General features: G+C 41.7%; 1 protein-coding gene across 4 annotated transcripts in view; it reads left to right on the forward strand.

Annotated features, from left to right (window-relative positions):
- Positions 1–11,174, forward strand: part of vwa5b1 (von Willebrand factor A domain containing 5B1) — a 59,064-nt gene extending 47,890 nt beyond the window's left edge. For 3 of the 4 annotated variants that reach the window (XM_052485066.1, XM_052485065.1, XM_052485067.1), the window contains 2 exons: positions 3,230–3,353; positions 10,441–11,174. In XM_052485066.1, coding sequence (XP_052341026.1) covers positions 3,230–3,353; positions 10,441–11,163 — 847 coding nt within the window. In that variant the 3' untranslated portion in view covers positions 11,164–11,174. The remainder of the gene's footprint in view (positions 1–3,229; positions 3,354–10,440) is intronic. The other variant, XM_052485068.1, reaches the window with a different exon arrangement.
- Positions 11,175–21,203: the final 10,029 nt, after the last annotated feature.

Raw genomic sequence — 21,203 nt, forward strand, 5'->3', positions numbered from 1 at the left:
GAACCAGGCTATGAGGGGTGGCCAGTCCTCTTCTGGCTGTGCCGGGTGGAGATTATAACAGAACATGGCCAAGATAATAATAGGTCTGGGACAGGTAGCACGTCCGGTGAACAGGTCAGGATTCCATTCCAGGCAGAACAGTTGAAACTGGAGCAGCAGCACGGCCAGGTGGACTGGGGACAGCAAGGAGTCATAATGCCAGGTAGTCCTGAGGCATGGTCCTAGGGCTCAGGTCCTCCGAGAGGGAGAAAGAAAGAGAGAATTAGAGAGAGCATACTTAAATTCACACAGGACACCGGATAAGACAGGAGAAGTACTCCAGATATAACAAACTGACCCTAGCCCCCCGACACATAAACTACTGCAGCATAAATACTGGAGGCTGAGACAGGAGGGGCCAGGAGACACTGTGGCCCCATCCGATGATTCACCCGGACAGGGCCAAACAGGAAGGATATAACCCCACCCACTTTGCCAAAGCACAGCCCCCACACCACTAGAGGGATACCTTCAACCACCAACTTACCATCCTGAGACAAGGCCGAGTATAGCCCACAAAGATCTCTGCCACGGCACAACCCAAGGGGGGGGGGGCCAACCCAGACAGGATGATCACATCAGTGACTCAACCCACTCAAGTGACGCACCCCTCCCAGGGACGGCCCAGGGACTGCATGAAAGAGCATCGGTAAAGCCAGTGACTCATCCCCTGTAATAGGGTTAGAGGCAGAGAATCCCAGTGGAAAGAGGGGAACATGCCAGGCAGAGACAGCAAGGGCGGTTCGTTGCTCCAGGGCCTTTCCGTTCACCTTCACACTCCTGGGCCAGACTCCACTCAATCATATTACCCACTGAGGAGATGAGTCTTCAATAAATACTTAAAGGTTGAGACCGAGTTTGAGTCTCTCACATGGGTAGGCAGACCATTCCATTAAAATGGAGCTCTATAGGAGAAAGCCCTGCCTCCAGCTGTTTGCTTAGAAATTCTAGGGAAAATTAGGAGGCCTGCGTCTTGTGACCGTAGCGTATGTGTAGGTACTGTATGTACGGCAGGACCAAATCAGAGAGATAGGTAGGAGCAAGCCCATGTAATGCTTTGTAGGTTAGCAGTAAAACCTTGAAATCAGCCCTTGCCTTGACAGGAAGCCAGTGTAGGGAGGCTAGCACTGGAGTAATATGATCAAATATTTTTGTTCTAGTCAGGATTCTAGCAGCCGTATTTAACACTAACTGAAGTTTATTTAGTGGTTTATCTGGGTATCCGGAAAGTAGAGCATTGTAGTAGTCTAACCTAGAAGTAACAAAAGCATGGATGAATTTTTTTGCACCATTTTTGGACAGAAAGTTTCTGATTTTTGCAATTTTACGTAGATGGAAGAAAGCTGTCCTTGAAACAGCCTTGATATGTTCGTCAAAAGAGAAATCCGGGTCCAGAGTAACGCTGAGGTCCTTCAAAGTTTTATTTGAGACAACTGTACAACCATTAAGATTAATTGTCAGATTCAACAGAAGATCTCTTTGTTTCTTGGGACCTAGAACAAGCATCTCTGTTTTGTCCGAGTTTAAAAGTAGAAAGTTTGCAGCCATCCACTTCCTTATGTCTGAAACACAGGCTTCTAGCGAGGGCACTTTTGGGGCTTCACCATGTTTCATTGAAATGTAGAGCTGTGTGTCATCCGCATAGCAGTGAAAGTTAACATTATGTTTTCGAATGACATCCCCAAGAGGTAAAATATAAAGTGAAAACAATAGTGGTCCTAAAACGAAACCTTGAGGAATACCAAAATTAACAGTTGATTTGTCAGAGGAAAAACCATTCACAGAGACAAACTGATATAATTCCGACAGATAAGATCTAAACCAGGCCAGAACCAACCAATTTGGGTTTCCAATCTCTCCAAAAGAATGTGGTGATCGATGGTATCAAAAGCAGCACTAAGGTCTAGGAGCACGAGGACAGATGCAGAGCCTCGGTCTGCTATTAAAAGGTGATTTACCACCTTCACAAGTGCAGTCTCAGTGCTATGATGTGGTCTAAAACCAGACTGAAGCATTTCGTATACATTGTTTGTCTTCAGGAAGGCAGTGAGTTGCCACGCAACAGCCTTTTCTAACATTTTTGAAGGAATACGCAGATTTAAAGAGGCATCCGTAATTTGCTTTCTAATAGTTATGATCTTTTCCTCAAAGAAGTTCATGAATTTAGATATGAACATAGAACATAGATATGACCTGAACCAGTCGAGGGCAACACTGGAGATTCCCACCCACCTTTCCAGCTGGTCAACAAGGATGTTACAGTATGATCAATAGTATCAAACGCGGCACTGAGATCCAAAATAACTAGAATATAGCTTTCACCGGCATCAGCAGCCAACAGAAGGTCATTACTGACTTTCAATAAATCAGTTTCTGTGCTGTGAAGTGAATGCAAGCCCGACAAGCCACCATTTGCTTGAAATCAACTTTAAAAAAAATCTTGGATAAAAAAATACATTTAGAGAGAGGTCTATAATTACTCTGTGAGGAGGTAGAGCTTTAATAACAACACAGCTCAACAGAATCCTTTATAAATCTCCATTCTTCACCTCACCCCGATATCACCTTTATCTCTGAGGCACACATTACCACTCAGGTGCTTTTGTCCGCTAGGCACCATTCATGCATCGCTCAGTGTGAGGGGAAAAATGGCCCTTTTCCCATCCTTTAACAAAATGAAAACCACTTCACTGTGTGCCAGGGCCCTTGAGGTCCATTATATTCTTTAGGATGCTATTGAGTTCTATTGAAGGAAAGATCTTAAAACTCGCATTGACCACTTATCCTGGAGCGTCCTTTTTTGTCATGAAATAATATATGCCATTTAGCGGACGCTTTTATCCAAAGCGACTTACAGTCATGTGTGCATACATTCTACGTATGGGTGGTCCCGGGAATCGAACCCACTACCCTGGCGTTACAAGCACCATGCTCTACCAACTGAGCTACAGGACACACAGGACACAATAACAAACGGAAGAGGCATTTGGTGTTTGAGTTCAGTTGTTATTTTATTGAGCTATATGTATGTGCTGAAAATGGCAGGGTCATAGTAAGACCATAATAAGGGCTGTGTATGCTCCTTTACGTCGCAGAGAAATTCCAATGTATGTACTTGTACTCACAAATGGTAATGAATGAAAGGTAAAGTTGAACTCGAGGTGTTGCATTCCTCTCCTCTACTCTACAGGCTGACTCTCAACCGGACGAGACTCCTGACCCGGGCCGCCAGGGGCTTCATGTTTCGCTCACACAGCAAAACCAATGACTCTGTGGGGGAGAGTGAGAACGAGAACAAAGACTACATTCCTCTGGTGCGTTGCTGCACAGGTCCACCATTCGTTTTTAGTTAAAAGACTGTTCGCTGGATCTAAATACAACCAACTGCCCATATGTTCTACATAGATTTTAAGCATGTTTACTGTAATTCACCATTGACAAAAGGGCATGTTTTTTAAAATATAAAAGTTAAATGATAAACTCAAATCAAAGCAAATGTTATTTGTCACATACACATGGTTAGCAGATGTTAATGCGAGTGTAGCGAAATGCTTGTGCTTCTAGTTCCGGCCATGCAGTAATATCTAACAAGTAATCTAACCTAACAATTTCACAACAACTACCTTATACACACAAGTGTAAAGGAATGAATAAGAATATGTACATAAAAATATATGAATGAGTGATGGCTGAACAGCATAGGCAAGATGCAGTAGATGGTATAGAGTACAGTATATACATATGAACATATGAGATGAGTAATGTAGGGTATGTAAACATTATATAAAGTGGCATTGTTTAAAGTGGCTAGTGATACATTTATTACATACATTTTTCCATTATTAAAGTGGCTAGAGTTGAGTCAGTATGCTGGCAGCAGCCACTCAATGTTAGTGATGGCTGTTTAACAGTTGTTGTCCTTGATGATCTTTTTGGCCTTCCTGTGACATCGGGTGGTGTAGGTGTCCTGGAGGGCAGGTAGTTTGCCCCCAGTGATGCGTTGTGCAGACCTTACTACCCTCTGGAGAGCCTTACGGTTATGGGCAGAGCAGTTACTGTACCAGGCGGTGATACAGCCCGACAGGATGCTCTCGATTGTGCATCTGTAAAAGGTTGTGAGTGTTTTTGGTGACAAGCCGAATTTCTTCAGCCTCCTGAGGTTGAAGAGGCGCTGCTGTGCCTTCTTCACCTTGCTGTCTGTGTGGGTGAACCATTTTAGTTTGTCCGTGATGTGTACGCCGAGGAACTTAACTTTCCACCCTCTCCACTACTATCTCGTCGATGTGGATGGGGGGCTGCTCCCTCTGCTGTTTTCTGAAGTCCACGATCATCTCCTTTGTTTAGTTGACATTGAGTGTGAGGTTATTTTCCTGACACCACACTCCGAGGTCCCTCACCTCCTCCCTGTAGGCCGTCTCGTCTGGGCATAATTGAACTAGTCAGTAAAGATATAAAGGAGTTGAAGACAAAAAAGCTGCAACAATGAGAGAAAATCTGGTACTTACTGGTATCAAAGTAAATGAGGCCGAAGATGTTAAGGTGTAGGGAAATAGTTATTTCTGTAAGCACTACCGATCCCAGGCGACAAACTCAAACCTGTACACTGTTTGGGACAGAGATATGAGCACACAAATGTTGACAAATTTGCATTCTTTAAAGATAGAATATGAAAGATAAAATAACCGCTGGCATGAAAATAAGCATGAATGAGCAGTTCCCAAAGGAAATTGCAGAACGGTGCAAAGTTCTGTACTCACTCTTCAAGGTAAATAGATTAAAAGGGAAATGTGTAGCTCTCGTAGTCGATAAACTGTGTATTGATAACCAACTGTTCAAAGACACCAAGACTACTCCTAAACTATTCTAAATATTTCCCAGAGTCGAATAATGGAACACCCAATACTAATCATGGTAGGGATTGGGATTAGGGATTTTTTTTTTACAATAAAATACAACAAACTGATAAAGAAATAAACTACAATATACTATACCGTTCAAGATAGGGAATGTTGTAAAATAATTAGTATTCAACTTTATAGTATATATAAATAGATAAAAGACAGCATTAGAAGAAAGTATAATAATGCAAAAGTTTGCAAAAGTCTGAAATGAGGTAGGAATATACACAGGGATAAAACACAGGACATAGACACAGTGTTTGGGCATGTGATGAAAGGTGAGGTGGATGTTTTTGTGTTTGGAAAAGTGTAGAGTTAAGTGAGTAAAAAAGGAAAATGGTTGCAAATGCCAGAGCCCATGTGTGTCTGCGAGGAGGGGTTGTGACAGAGAGAGCTTTCAATTTTGTGTGGATATGTGATATACATTTTTATATAAATTGTGAATATAGTGTATTTATTTATTGTCCTATCATGATGGAACGGTCCCCAACCCTATACCCTAGACACCCACCTGAGCAACCCATACACTAAGGGGAAGTCTGTTTTATAGGTCTACTGCAAGTATATGCAGCCAAGGCAGAAATATTAACATGGTCAGCAGCACCGCCCCCTCAAGATTCTGAGTCTGCCTGGCAGGGTTGGTCTTACAAAGCCAAAGCGCCCGGATGGATGAGCATAATATACAAGGAATTTTTCAGAGCTGCTAATGAGAACCTTAACGACCGTGTACCTAGCTGGTGGGGATTCCAGTGAAGTGCACCTACCCAGGTAGTGGCAGTGCTGGCAACACTAGCTGCAGTAACCCATGGGGAGGGGGTCACAACTCAGACAATCACAGAGGGGGGAAATTATTGTGGCCCTGGTGGCACAAAATATACAAAGGTCTAACTGCACAGATACTTGGGGAAATGGTCACAATGGGGGACCAATGTGTGTGTGTATCTGAGATCCATCAGCTAGGACTTGACATTGGTTAATCAAATCTCGCCATTCTTGCTCAATTTTGCATGCCTCTCAAACAGCTTCAACTGGGCTCAGGGATAGAACAACTGTTGAACATCTGATATTGTGTGTGTGTGTGTGTGTGTGTGTGTGTGTGTGTGTGTGTGTGTGTGTGTGTGTGTGTGTGTGTGTGTGTGTGTGTGTGTGTGTGTGTGTGTGTGTGTGTGTGTGTGTGTGTGTGTGTGTGTCACATCTGTTGCTATGGAGTAATGATGTTAAGGACAATATAGGATGAATTCCAATAATTGTTTGCCAAAATAACAATTGCTTGCCAAAAATGTTTTTGAAATGGCAATCTTGGTTCTAGGTAACAATCCTTAGCAATCCTCTATTCTGACTCCAGTCCTCAACTGGCAGCTTCATTAATTAGTACCTGCAAGACACCACTCTCAATGTCAACAGTGAAGAGGCGACTCGGGATGCTGGCCTTCAAGGCAGAGTTCCTCTGTCCAGTGTCTGTGTTCTTTTGCCTATCTTAATCTTTTCTTTTTATTGGCCAGTCTGGGATATGGCTTTTTCTTTGCAACTCTGCCTAGAAGTCCAGCATCCCGGAGTCGCTTCTTCACTATTGGTGTTTTGCGGTACTATTTAATGAAGCGGCCAGTTGAGGACTTGTGAGGCATCTGTTTCTCAATCTAGACACTCGAATGTACTTGTCCTCTTGCTCAGTTGTGCACCGGGGCCTCCCACTCCTCTTTCTATTCTGGTTAGAGCCAGTTTGCACTGTTCTGTGATCGGAATAGTACACAGCGTTGTATGTGATCTTCAGTTTCTTTGCAATTTCTCGCATGGAATAGCCTTCATTTCTAAGAACAAGAATAGACTGACGAGATTCAGAAGAAATGTCTTTATTTCTGGCCATTTTGAGCCTGAAATCGAACCCACAAATGCTGATGCTCCAGATACTCAACTAGTCTAAAGAAGGCCAGTTTTATTGCTTCTTTAATCAGAACCACAGTTTTCAGCTGTGCTAACATAATTGCAAAAGGGTTTTCTAATGATCAATTAGCCTTTTAAAATGATAAACTTGGATTAACTAATACAACGTGCCATTGGAACACAGGAGTGATGGTTGCTGATAATGGACCTCTGTATGCCTATGTAGATATTCCGTTAAAAAATCAGCTGTTTCCAGCTACAATACTCATTTACAACATTAAGAATCTCTACACTGTATTTCTGATGAATTTGATGTTATTTTAATGGACAAGAAAATGTGCTTTTCTTTCAAAAACAAGGACATTTCTAAGTGACCCCAAACTTTTGAACGGTAGTGCGGGTACGTGGTTACAAAGGGCATCAGTGTCTTAACAGCGCAATTTTCCAAGGCAGGATACTCTGAGCACAGCCCAATCCAGAAATCTGGCAGTGGCTTCTGATTAAATAACATTTTCACAGAACCACTTGTTGCAATTTTGACGAGGCTCTCTTGTTCAGATATCGCTAAGTGGACAGGAGGCAGGGCATGAAAGGGATAACGAATCCAGTTGTTTGTGTCATCCATTTTGGGTTAAGTCCCTGCATAATTGCGCACCCAACTCACTCAGGTGCTTTGCTATATCACGTTTGACATTGTCCGAAGCTTGAGTTCATTTGCACACAAAAAATCATACAATAATTGAAAGACGTGTGTTGTGCTTATTAATGCAGACTGAGGGGAGCTCCAACTTCTTAATTATAGCCTCAATTTTGTCCCGCACATTGAATATAGTTAAGGAGAGTCCCTGTAATCCTAGATTCAGATCATTCAGTCGAGAAAAAACATCACCCAGATAGGCCAGTCGTGTGAGAAACTCGTCATCATGCAAGCGGTCAGACAAGTGGAAAATTATGGTCCGTAAAGAAAATGTTAAGCTTGTATCTCACTTTTTTTAAAACGTGTCAATACTTTGCCCCTTGATAACCAGCGCACTTCTGTATGTTGTAAAAGTGCCATATGGTTGCTGCCCATATCATTGCATAGTGCAGAAAATACACAAGAGTTGAGGGGCCTTGCTTTAAAAAAGTTAACCATTTTCACTGTAGTGTCCAAAACATCTTTCAAGTTGTCAGGCATTCCCTTGGCAACAAGAGCCTCTCAGTGGATACTGCAGTTTACCAAGTGGCATTGGGAGCAACTGCTTGCACACGTGTTACCACTCCACTATGTCTCCCTGTCATGGCTTTTGCACCATCAGTACAGATACCAACACATCTTGACCACCAAAGTCCATTAGATGTCACAAAGCTGTCCAGTACTTTAAAAATAGCATCATACTGTCTACCAGGAGCTGTGCCAGGTCCGCCAAGTCAGCTGTAATGCATAGAATTCACTGGTATTCACATGTATGTGAAGCAGTAATTGTTTCAGAACATCTCCTGCCATGTCACTGATGCGTCGTAAAACAGTGTTGTTTGATGAATGCATTGTCTGTATCATTTTTTGGGCCTTTTCCCCAGCATTGTCCCAGCCATATCCGCTGCAGCAGGAATAAGTCCTCCACAATGGCATGGGGCCTGCCTGTCCTAGCCACTCGGTAGCTCACGTTTGAGCTAGTAATCTTAGTAATCGCATCTGTTGCTTTTATACATGTCTTACTACTCAAAAGTAATGCAGAATTAAAAAAAAAAAATATGCTGGAGGAGTGCTTGATGACATCTGTCAAGGATGGTGGAGGCAATGTGATGGTCTGGGGTGCTTTGGTGGTGGTAAAGTGGGAGATTTGTACAGGAAGCATGGGGTGAAATCTCTTCAGATTACCCCAAGAAATTGACAACTAGAATGCCAAAGGTCTGCAAGGCTGTAATTGCTGCAAATGGAGGATTCTTTGACCAAAGCAAAGTTTGAAGGACAACAATTATTATTTCAATTAAAAATCATTATTTATAACCTTGTCTATATTTCCTATTTATTTTGCAACTCATTTTATGTATGTTTTCATGGAAAACAAGGACATTTCTGGGATTTATCTAACAAAGGATTTATCTGACAAAACGACACTTAATGTTATCTCTGGGACCCTTTGGGTGATACATTCTGAAATCTTGCTCTGATTTAAGTACACATTTCACCTTCAGAGGTGAATTTATCAAACCTATCAAGGTGAAAAAAGTGTTTTGTTGTTTAAGAGCTCTACTCAAACAATAGCATGGCATTTTTTCGCAGGAATAGCTACTGTACATTAGACAGTGCAGTTATATTAACAAGAATTTAAGCTTTCAGCCGATGTAAGACACTTATCTGTACCGACACAAGGCGCTGCATGATTTACAACTGTCCCGTTGTTAAGTCATACCACAGATTCTCAATTGGATTGGGGTATGTGCTTTGAATAGGCCATTCCAATATATTTAAATGTTTCCCCTTAAACCAGTCGAGTGTCGCTTTAGCAGTATGCTTAGAGTCATTGTCCTGCTGGAAGGTGAACCTCTGTCCCAGTCTCAAATCTCTGGAAGACTGAAACAGGTTTACCTCAAGAATGTCCCTGTATTTAGCTCTATCCATCATTCCTTCAATTCTGACCAGTTTCCCAGTCCCTACCGATGAAAAACATCCCCACAGCATGATGCTGCCACCACCATGATTCACTGTGGACTTTATCCCTGACTTGTTTGGAAAACTCCTTGGTCTTCATAGTGCTGCTTGCTTGGTGGTGCCCCTTGCTTAGTGGTGTTACAGACTCTGGGGCCTTTCAGAACAGGTGTATGTATACTCCAATCATATGACACTTAGATTGCACACAGCTAGACTTTATTTAACTAATTATGTGACTTCTGAAGGTAATTGGCTGCACCCGATCTTATTTAGGGGCTTCATAGCCAAAGGGGGTGAATACATATGCACGCACCACTTTTCTGTTTTTTAATTTTTTTTTTTTTTCATTTAACTTCACCAATTTGGACTATTTTGTGTATGTCCAATACATGAAATCCAAATAAAAATCTATTTAAGGTTGTAATTAAACAAAATAGGAAAAACACCAAGGGGGGTGAATACTTTTGCAAGGTACTGTATATGGGGGATAGAACCATCCTAGCTCTGCAGGTTTTGCTATGAAGAGACAGAATCATCAGATCATTTGTTTTGATACTGTCCATATGTACAGTAGCTTGTTTTTGGTTGCAGGTTCAGAAATGGCTGAAGAATTACAACATTTACCTGGAGCTAACTCTGCCAATAGCACTGCTGGGTGATTTGAAAAGTCATAGTCAATCGATCAATAATATTATAATACTTTTAGCAAAAAAAAAAAACTATGATAACAGCACAGTTGAAAAATATAAAAACTGGATGGTCTTCAGAGATAGATGGGAGGGGTTGAGAGTAGCTGAAGGATGGGATTAAAAACAAACAAAAGATACCTATTATAAAATACATGTATATAGTATGTATAAACTTGGAGTAGAAGCCTTTGTGTTGTTAGTTTACCATTAGTTTACTCCAATTAGGTGAGGGTTAGGGGAACATAATAAAGGAAAATATATTTCACAATTTGTATTAAACTACCTCTCTCTGGTACAGGTGTCCTTACAGTTGGCATGTGGTGCGTTCTGCCTGGACATCGCTCTGTCTGAGGCCATCAACGTGTCCATGGACAAGCTGAAGTGGACGTCTCCCTTCACCAGCCACCGGGTCAGTCTGGGTCACCACGTCTCCCACTCAGCCAGCCGCCGCTCAAACAGCAGCGCTGCAGACAACAGCCACAGGTCCACCTCTCCATCTCCGTTTGAGAGCTCAGCTAAGGAGACAGAAACCAGCCTGGCAGGCCACCACCAGCACAAGCCTGGAGACCTGGTTGTCAGCAGCCACAGACAAGGGGGGCACAGCCCCTCTCACCAGGCCAGGAGTCCACGGACTGAGGGTTGGCCTGGGTCTTCTCCTTCCTTCCTAGGCGGCCCCTCCACCCCTACCTCCTCCACCTACGCCGAGCACCCTCTCTCCCCTCACTCCCAGACAGACAGCGGAAGTGGTGGCCCGGGGTCAAGGAAGAGGCTGAATACAGAGGGCATGGTGTGGGCCACGGCTGTAGCCCTGGCCTGGCTGGAGCACAGCTCAGCCAGCTACTTCATAGAGTGGGAGCTGATAGCAGCTAAGGCTAGCATGTGGCTCAGTGCCCAGACCATCCCTGAAGGAAAGGACTTAGCCTCAGTCAAGTCTGCTGCAACCCAGCTCTTTATCATCCTCAGACACTGGGACGAGAACCTGCAGCTCAACATGCTCTGCTACAACCCCAACAGTGTCTGAGGCTGATTGCATCCCATGCACCGTCCTCCATCCGGACATATCCAACCATGCTATGCTAACTGACTAACGCTTTATTTACTATTTATTTTTTGCCATTTTGAGTATTGCCGAATTTGTTAGTGCAGCTATTGTGAGCATTGTGTCGTAGAATTGATTCTGTTTTATAATAACTTCTAAACCTGTCAGAAGCTTCCCAGAGGCACAAACTTGCTTGTTGTCTCCCTTTGGGTGGATACATTCACCAGCTATGGGTCTGATTAAACATGATTCTATTCACATGGTGAAGGAAATCAGAAGTGTAAGAGTAAACGTACATATTCTAAAAAATAGAAGTTTATGAAAATATATGTATTGTTTTATTTCTGTTTAATATTTCCATCATATTGATGTCCAATGATGAGAGAATATGCCAAAACAATTCCCATGAGACTTTTACAATGATTTATATTGCATCTAATGTGTTTGATCTCACAATCATTTCAAAATCAATATTGTGATATATGAAAATTTGCCTGGTCCCAGATCTGTTTGTGTCTTGCCAACTATGGCCAATTCCTCTTCTCATGTTTGATGTCTTTGTATTGGTTCAGAAACCGTCCTTTTATCGCTGTTTATTTTGTATTCATCAGCCATAAGTGCCTAACAATGATTAAACACAAACAAAGATTGGTTATCAGAAATACGTATTTAGATGTTTCTCCGTTGTTATTGTTTGATATCAAATGTGTTTCCATATAAAAAATGCTCAGCGTGTTTTCTTTTGTAGGTATTCTGAATAATGTGATAGAAACTTTCAAGTTGGATGAAAGAAATTAGTTTTTCTGTCCTTTGTCCTTTCCTTTGTCCTTTCATTTCCTTTATCAGTTCCTTTCCTTTGTCCTTTCATTTCCTTTGTCGTTTCCTTTCCTTTGTCCTTTCATTTCCATTGTCATTTCCTTTCCTTTGTCCTTTTCTTTGTCCTTTCCTTTCCTTTGTCCTTTCCTTTCCTTTGTCCTTTCCTTTCCTTTGCCCTTTTCTTTGTCCTTTCATTTCCTTTGTCGTTTCCTTTCCTTTGTCCTTTCATTTCCATTGTCATTTCCTTTCCTTTGTCCTTTTCTTTGTCCTTTCCTTTCCTTTGTCCTTTCCTTTCCTTTGTCCTTTCCTTTCCTTTGCCCTTTTCTTTGTCCTTTCCTTTCCTTTGTCATTTCCTTTGTCCTTTCATTTCCTTTGTAATTTCCTTTCCTTTGTCCTTTCCTTTGTCCTTTCCTTTGTCCTTTGTCATTTCCTTTCCTTTGTCAATTTTCTTTCCTTTGTCCTGTCCTTTGTCCTTTCCTTTCCTTTGTCCTTTTCTTTCATTTGTCCTTTCCTTTGTCCTTTCCTTTGTCCTTTCATTTCCTTTGTAATTTCCTTTCCTTTGTCCTTTCATTTCCTTTGTAATTTCCTTTCCTTTGTCCTTTTCTTTGTCCTTTCCTTTGTAATTTCCTTTCCTTTGTCCTTTAATTTCCTTTGTCATTTCCTTTCCTTTGCCCTTTTCTTTGTCCTTTCCTTTGTCATTTCCTTTCCTTTGTCCTTTCCTTTCCTTTGTCATTTCCTTTCCTTTGTCCTTTCCTTTGTCCTTTCCTTTGTCCTTTCCTTTGTCCTTTCCTTTCCTTTGTCCTTTTCTTTCCTTTGTCCTTTTCTTTCCTTTGTCCTTTTCTTTCCTTTGTCCTTTTCTTTCCTTTGTCCTTTCCTTTTTCCTTTTACTTCCTTGGTCCTTTCCATTCATTTGTCTCTTTTGTAAGACATTGTACTTTGCTCTCATATTTCCTCAAAAATGTTGTTCATTTTACTCAGGTAGTATTATTTTTAAGGCTTTGAAATTTCATCCATCCTGCTGCATGGAAAACCAATGTTTGTGTTATAATATGTATCAACAGTGGGAGCAAAGCAATTCCCCCACAGCCAACCTGTTCTGCTGCATTTGGCTCAGGTCAGAAGTAGTGCACTATAGAGAGTCAGGTGCCATTTGGAACATACCTCTAGAAACATTGTAATTTAATTGTGATCTGTGTAAACTTATAGTGATTGTGGCAGCTGGTTTTACTTGTGTACAACTCGATTGTTGCTGTGTGTTTTGAAAATATGATTGTTGACTGTTTTGAGGCTGTTAAAAGCTTCCATAGTCTCAGTTTGCTAAATGTCAGTGGCATGACTATGCAACTGCATGTAATAAAATATTTCCCCTCATGAAGCCGTACAAGTTTTCATCAAGACAAAGATAAAATTATTAGTCCTGTTCGTTACACAAACAATATAACAGATGTTACCCTGCATGGTGCAATAGTGGTTTAGGTCCAGTTTTATGTTCAATTAATGATGCTTGGCATTTAAACAGAATTGCACCCATAGGCAGTACTATTCATAGCCAGTAGATGATGCACCACACTTCAAAACACCATGAAGTTAAATTAAGAAGGTCTCTCATTGAACTTGACGAAATTAAATCTCTTTCTATTGTACAGACATTGGTGTGGTAAATTGGTGTGGTAAGCCATACCTGACTCTGTCTGAGGGCCTCATTAACAACAAGTGTAGGAAGGAGCAACGGCTCAGAGAAAGCAAATAGCCCATTAGGATAACAAGGATCTAGCCATGCTAGTAACACCACGACCTGGAAGCACATACCTTTCTCTCTCTATGTTAGAGATGCTGTATGAAAGAGAGGACAGGGGAGAGAGAGTTGTAGGAATAGAGGGAGAGATTGAGGTAGGAGAGAGAAGGAGAGATGAAGGTAGGGGATAGAGAGAAAGCGTGGGGGGAGAGAAATAGAGTGAGAGAGAGATGGAGGTAGGGGAAAGAGAGTGAGAGAGATTGAGGTATGGAGAGAGAGAGAGAGGTATGGAGAGAGTGCGATAGAAGTATTGAGAGAGAGAGCATGAATGAAGAGGAACCATGGCTCATTAGTGTGACAGGTGATACATCTTGACCCTTCCTTTATACACAGAGCTACAAATGCTCCTGTTGCTGGTACACGAGGTACACACTGCACAGGGCACATGGTACACACTACATGGTGCACATGGTACACACTACACAGGGCACATGGTACACACTACACAGTGTTTTGAAGAGCAATCCTCCAAAGCCAGTACCCAACAAGGGATTTGACTGTGCCCCTCAAATCTCAGCAACACTTCAACTCTGCTGGAGAGTTCTTGTGCAAGCAACTGACTGTGGCTTCAGCGATTAGAGGCACAGCACCGAATGACAGTTTGGTTTTCAGTTAGTTTATTGCCACTTTAGGCTTCCCTCATAATAATTTTCCTACTTTCTTAGTCAGAGAAAGGATCTGCATAAGGACTTCTGATGTTCATATTGTTACTCGGCTACTGCTTCTATATTCAGAGAAAATACCTGTGTAAGGGAGGTGTTAGAACAGACCAACCCATGTTTTGCTGTGTCTCTTTGCATGAACAAATTAACATTGTCTATATTTAACATGGCTATTGGAGCATCTTTATGCTGTTTAACCTCTTAGAGCTCCCCCTCTATACTGCCCCCGTTGGAGAAAGTGCGTACCCATAGTAAACTGAAAATATTTTTTCCCAAAATTGCTAATATATGCATATAAAAATTATTATTGAATAGAAAACACTCTAAAGTTTCTAAAACCGTTTAAATTATGTCTGTATGTAAAGCAGAACTCTCAGGGCAGCCTTTCTCCCAAACTCTCTCTTGTGAAGAGAAAAGTTGGGTCAACTTTGACATCATGGCCCCCACCCTTCCCAGGCAGCTACCGATCCAGGAACAGTCTCTATCTGTTCAGCGCGATGTCAGCTTTCAAATGGCACGTTCATTGTGAGAATCCCACGAGCCCTGCACGTTTGGCGGGCGAAATTGCTCGTGTCCCTCTGAAAAACAGGCACTCTATTGCGCGCGGCCGATTTGGAGTACGTCTTTTTCCATGATCCAGCATTTGAAGCCGGATTGTCTGTTCGCGCTGATCTTTGTTCTACATGCTAAAAACATCATAAAGCTCGATTTTTCACATTGTTTGACCAGTTTAGTGGACATATAATATGTAAATTGGAAGTTTTGATGCGCAAGAGTGCTGGACCAGAAGTCATTTTGGATGCATTTCAGCCGAAGCTGTTAACATGTGCTAATACAGAGACACACAACGTGAAACCAAACGATGTATTGGGTAAGTATGACTCCTTCTACGTCTTCTGATGGAAGAACATCAAAGGTAAGGGAATGGTTATGTGGTTATTTGGTGTTTCTGTGGACTCCAAACGTAGAGGAGACATACTGCTAATATCTGAGCGCTGACTCATAGTATAGCCCAGTGATCGATGTCTGTAACGTTAAAAATAAATGTAATACAGCGGTTGCATTAACCAGAAGGGGACTAGGGTTCCAATTTGGGAACACCCCCCCCCCCACGTTCAGCTGGAAGGTGGCGCATGGAACGCAAAAATATTCCCAAAAATATTTAACCTCCACACATTAACAAGTCCAATGGCTCAAATGAAAGATAAACACCTTGTTTATCTACCCAGCAAGTCAGATTTCTAAAATGTTTTACGGCGAAAACATAGCACATATTTATATTAGATCACCACCGAAACAAAAGGCAAGCGGCGGCCATTTTGTCCCAGAAAAAATTAAATTTAAAAGTAGGATTAAAAAATAAATAATTCACTAACCTTTTGAAAATCTTCATCAGATGACAGTAATATTACATGTTACACAGTACATTTTTTTTTTTCAATAATATGCCATTTATATCCATAAATCTCTGTTTACAATGACGACATTTCAAAAAATGCTACTCAAATGTCAGGAGAAATTATGATAGCTCTGACAGATAACGTCAGATAACAAGCAATAAACATGACTAAATATACATGTTCTACATATATTTACAAAGATACACTTCTTCTTAATGCAACCGCTGTATTACATTTATTTTTAACGTTACAGACATCGTTCACTGGGCTATAAAACCTGTTGTAACTGCCATGTAAAACATGCCTTAGCTTACCATGCCTTAGTTAAATTCAAGGCACATATTAAAGATGCACACCCTGAATAAAGGGACACAAACAGCCGTATCAAACCATGAAGGCATGGCAACGATGCAACCATGGCATCTCTGTCTGAATTAATAATGACTGACACATGAATGACTCAATTTGGCTCCAAGTTCACGGTTGACATACAGGTCCACGATTTCTATAACTAACTCAAGATAGACCAGAGCCTGTCGTTTCCAATGGGAACAAATTAATTATAGTGGGCCAACAAGCAAGGTGTGAAGAGCCAAGCACAAGCTAGCGAGATCCTATTGGCGCGAGCTAGCATGTATTTGAATATTTCCTTTAGGGAACGCCTACTCTGTGAAATGCGCTTGTGCAAAACTCAATTCGCCCTTGCACTCTTTCTAAAGAACGCATATTTTTACTTTGGCAAAGAGTAAAGACGACAAAACTTAGTCAAATCTGTTCATAACAGATTCCTGTTTTGGAAACAGAAAACTGTATTGAGATCAAATGTTTCATCAATAAGAAAATTAGTAGAATGTCGGCCAAAATCCATCTCACCCTATCTTCTCCCACTGCCAATCACTGGGCTTCCTCTCATCCCCATATTTAGTAGTGAGTGGAAACACCAACCGGATGCTTCTCATTTATACATCAGGTGAAATATCTGTCTCATTGTTCTATTTGTGTACAGGTGTTGAATCTTCATTTGAATCTGTATTTGAGGCTTCTGTCTCCTGAGTGGTTTGGAAAATGTATCACTCCCTGCAAAAATGTCCATTCATTATTATCCACATAATAATTCACATTTCTTTTTGCTGCAGGATTATTTTCATGCTGGCTCAAATTAAGATCTACATCTGTAAAGGAGGCTCAGATATCCCCACTGCTTAGGCTGTGGTTACACAGCAATCCTAATTCAGATTTTTTCCCCTGATCTTTGAAAAAAAATGCAGTTTTATAATGCTATTCTGTCATGAGGCTAAGATAAAATGTTGCCGTTTTAAAGCAAATTTCCTGCTATTCTAAAAATGGAGTCCACAACCCCATAAAAAATATATATAAATTGTTTGGGGGCCCTCTGGAGGTCTGGGGCCCCGGGGCATGTGTCCTGCATGCCAATTCAGTAATCTGGCCCTGCATGTGAGTCACCATGGCAGAGGTAGCGGTGGCTGTCCTATAGGGTGCCATGTAGCTGTAGGCAATTAACCCTGGGTTCAGTATCATTTCAGAGATAATCATTTATTCAAGGGCGTAGTGACAGTTATTTAGCTTTTCACAGGCAAAGGGCAGATGCAGTACAGTCCTCAATGATATCAGAGAAGAGCACTATTCACCTCATCATGTGGTACAGCTCATTGATCTTTTCAATGGTTACAATGTGCTAGTTGAAATAGTAGGACTGGGATGTGAATTTTCTAACTCTCTGGAATGTTTTTCAAACCTATTAACTGGTTTTCTATATCAGCCAGAAAAGTTATGCCCACACATACCATACATAAATTCAATGACATTTTTTCAGTGTTATGTATAGCCACTTGACCACTTCATGCAATAGTCTAGTCTTGGGAGATTTGATATGTAATATAATAGTCCATTACTGTATATCATAACAGCTTAACATCCACCACACACACACACACACACACACACACACACACACACACACACACACACACACACACACACACACACACACACACACACACACACACACACACACACACACACACACACACACACACACACGCACGCACAAACCAAACCCAAGTAATTATGGGTTTTAGCTCCAAACAGCAGTCCAAAGAGAGGTCTCATGGTGCAAAAAAAAAAAAAATTCCTCAAACATACATGTATCTTATACCATAGAGATCAAATTAATCACTAACTTTTGACGATCTTCATCAGATGACACTCATAGGACTTCATGTTACACAATACATATATGTTTTGTTCGATAAAGTGCATATTTATATTTAAAAAATCTCAGTATACATTGGCACGTTATGTTCGCTAGATCCAAAAACATCCGGTGATATTGCAGAGAGCCACATGATTTTACAGAAATACTCATTATAAATGTCAATGAAAATACAATTGTTAGACATGGAAATACAGATACACTTCTCCTTAATGCAACCGCTGTGTCAGATTTCAAAAAAGCTTTATGGAAAAAGCAAACCATGCAATAATCTGAGTACAGCTCTCGACAACAAAGAAGCCAAAAAGATATCCCCCATATTGGGTAGTCAACATTAGTCATAAATGGCATTATAAATATTCACTTACCTTTGATGATCTTCATCAGAATGCACTCCCAGGAATCCCAGTTCCACATTAAATGTTTGATTTAGTTCGATAATGTCCATAATTTATGTCCAAAGAGCTACTTTTGTTAGCACGTTTGGTAAACAAATCCAAAGTCATGAAGCGCGTTTCCTAGTTAGAGACGAAATGTCAAAAAGTTCCCTTACTGTCCATAGAAACAAATGATGTATGGAATCAATCTTACATTTACATTTAAGTCATTTAGCAGACGCTCTTATCCAGAGCGACTTACAAATTGGTGCATTCACCTTATGACATCCAGTGGAACAGCCACTTTACAATAGTGCATCTAAATCTTTTAAGGGGGGGGGGATGAGAAGGATTACTTTATCCTATCCTAGGTATTCCTTAAAGAGGTGGGGTTTCAGGTGTCTCCGGAAGGTGGTGATTGACTCTGCTGTCCTGGCGTCGTGAGGGAGTTTGTTCCACCATTGGGGGGCCAGAGCAGCGAACAGTTTTGACTGGGCTGAGCGGGAACTGTACTTCCTCAGTGGTAGGGAGGCGAGCAGGCCAGAGGTGGATGAACGCAGTGCCCTTGTTTGGGTGTAGGGCCTGATCAGAGCCTGGAGGTACTGAGGTGCCGTTCCCCTCACAGCTCCGTAGGCAAGCACCATGGTCTTGTAGCGGATGCGAGCTTCAACTGGAAGCCAGTGGAGAGAGCGGAGGAGCGGGGTGACGTGAGAGAACTTGGGAAGGTTGAACACCAGACGGGCTGCGGCGTTCTGGATGAGTTGTAGGGGTTTAATGGCACAGGCAGGGAGCCCAGCCAACAGCGAGTTGCAGTAATCCAGACGGGAGATGACAAGTGCCTGGATTAGGACCTGCGCCGCTTCCTGTGTGAGGCAGGGTCGTACTCTGCGGATGTTGTAGAGCATGAACCTACAGGAACGGGCCAGGATGTTTTTAACATAAAACTTCAATAATATTCCAACCGGAGAATTCCTATGTCTGTAGAAAACCAATGGAACGAGAGCTCTCTCGTGACCGCGCCTCAGAGCCTGTGGCAATCTGCCAGAAACCTGGCTCAAACAGCCCTTATGAGCCCCCACTTCACAGTAGAATCCTCAGACAAGTTTCTAAAGACGGTTGACATCTAGTGGAAGCCGTAGGAAGTGCAACATAACCAATATGCCACTGTGTATTCAATAGGGGCTGGGTTGAAAATCGACCAACCTCAGATTTCCCACTTCCTTTTTGGATTTCTTCTCAGGTTTTTGCCTGCCATATGAGTTCTGTTATACTCACAGACATCATTCAAACAGTTTTAGAAACTTCCGAGCATTTTCTATCCAATAATAATAATAACATGCATGTATTAGCAACTGGGACTGAGGAGCAGGCCGTTTACTCTGGGCACCTTTCATCCAAGCTACTCAATACTGCCCCTGCAGCCATAAGAAGTTAACAGCAACAACTGTACTGGGAGCAGGAGCTAGAGGCTCTGAGCAGTTGCTAAGGCAACAGTCCTGGCTTTGGCAATCCGTGGTGTGTTGTGTTTTCCCAGCTCACGGTTGTCATACCAAGAGTTCCGCCATATGTTACCCTTGTTTCCTGGGGAAATCACTGAACCCCAGGGTGTCTTGCATGATGTTTCCTTCCACATTTTTAATGGTATCAGCCCAAAACCTCAAAATGGAAAGCTATCCACCAGTGGACCATGTAAATACTGTATCTTACACTCGGTGCCTCACAACTTTTTTCCAAACAGATTTTGTATTCATTGCTATAATTTCCCTGTAATGTTACCACAATATGTCACTTTCATTCAGTTATTATAATAATGTGTTGATGCTTTCTGCTGTGAGGTGGAGTTAAATTCAGATAGAAAAACACCATCACAATGTCAAAAGAAATGTGAACCATGATGGTGAAGATACTTTGAATCAGCTGTACCATATGTGCTGCGCATTGAAACCTGAGAAACAAGCTCCCATACAAAGAAACCTCTTGGTAAATGGCTCCTCTGTGGACATACAGTACCAGTCAAAGGTTTAGACACACCTACTCATTCAAGGGTTTTTCTTTCTTTCTTTGTTTACCATTTTCTACATTGTAGAATAGTAGTGTCACGCCTGCTCCCACTCCCCCTCCCTGGTACTCGAGGGCGCCAGGGAGGGGGAGGAATCGGTGGCGGCTAGTAGAACGGCGACAACGACCGCCGAGCGCCGCCCGAACAGGCAGGGGAGCCACCTTTGGGTTTTTGGTTACTACATGATTCCATGTGTTATTTCATAGTTTTGATGTCTTCAGTATTATTTTACAATGTAGAAAATAGTCAAAATAAAGAAAAACCCTTGAATGGGTGCATCCAAACCTTTGACTGGTACTGTATATAACACTGTATATAATACTGTATATAATACTGTATATAATACTGGATATAATGTGCCTTCAGTATGAAACCGGGACTGTGAGTTTCTCTTTCTCATCTTCTAACAAAGCCTCTATTATACAAAACCTCAAGTCCTAATGATTAATGATGCACATGTAGTACATGTTGATTGGCGGCATATAAGATGCTTGCAAGTGAGGGCTTGTTATGATTATGCGTTGTGTGTTTTTGTTCCTCAGGCACTTCAGTTGGAGGGTGATCTTTCAAATTGAGATGCTGACTCTGTTCAGTTGATGTCTATTCCTCTGGGATACTTAGTCGTTGCACAAATGTGTCCTATTCCAACACCAGCACACCTAATTCAAGTACAGAACTAA

This window comes from Oncorhynchus keta, chromosome 28 (assembly GCF_023373465.1).
Source record: "Oncorhynchus keta strain PuntledgeMale-10-30-2019 chromosome 28, Oket_V2, whole genome shotgun sequence".
NCBI classification, from domain to species: domain Eukaryota; kingdom Metazoa; phylum Chordata; class Actinopteri; order Salmoniformes; family Salmonidae; genus Oncorhynchus; species Oncorhynchus keta.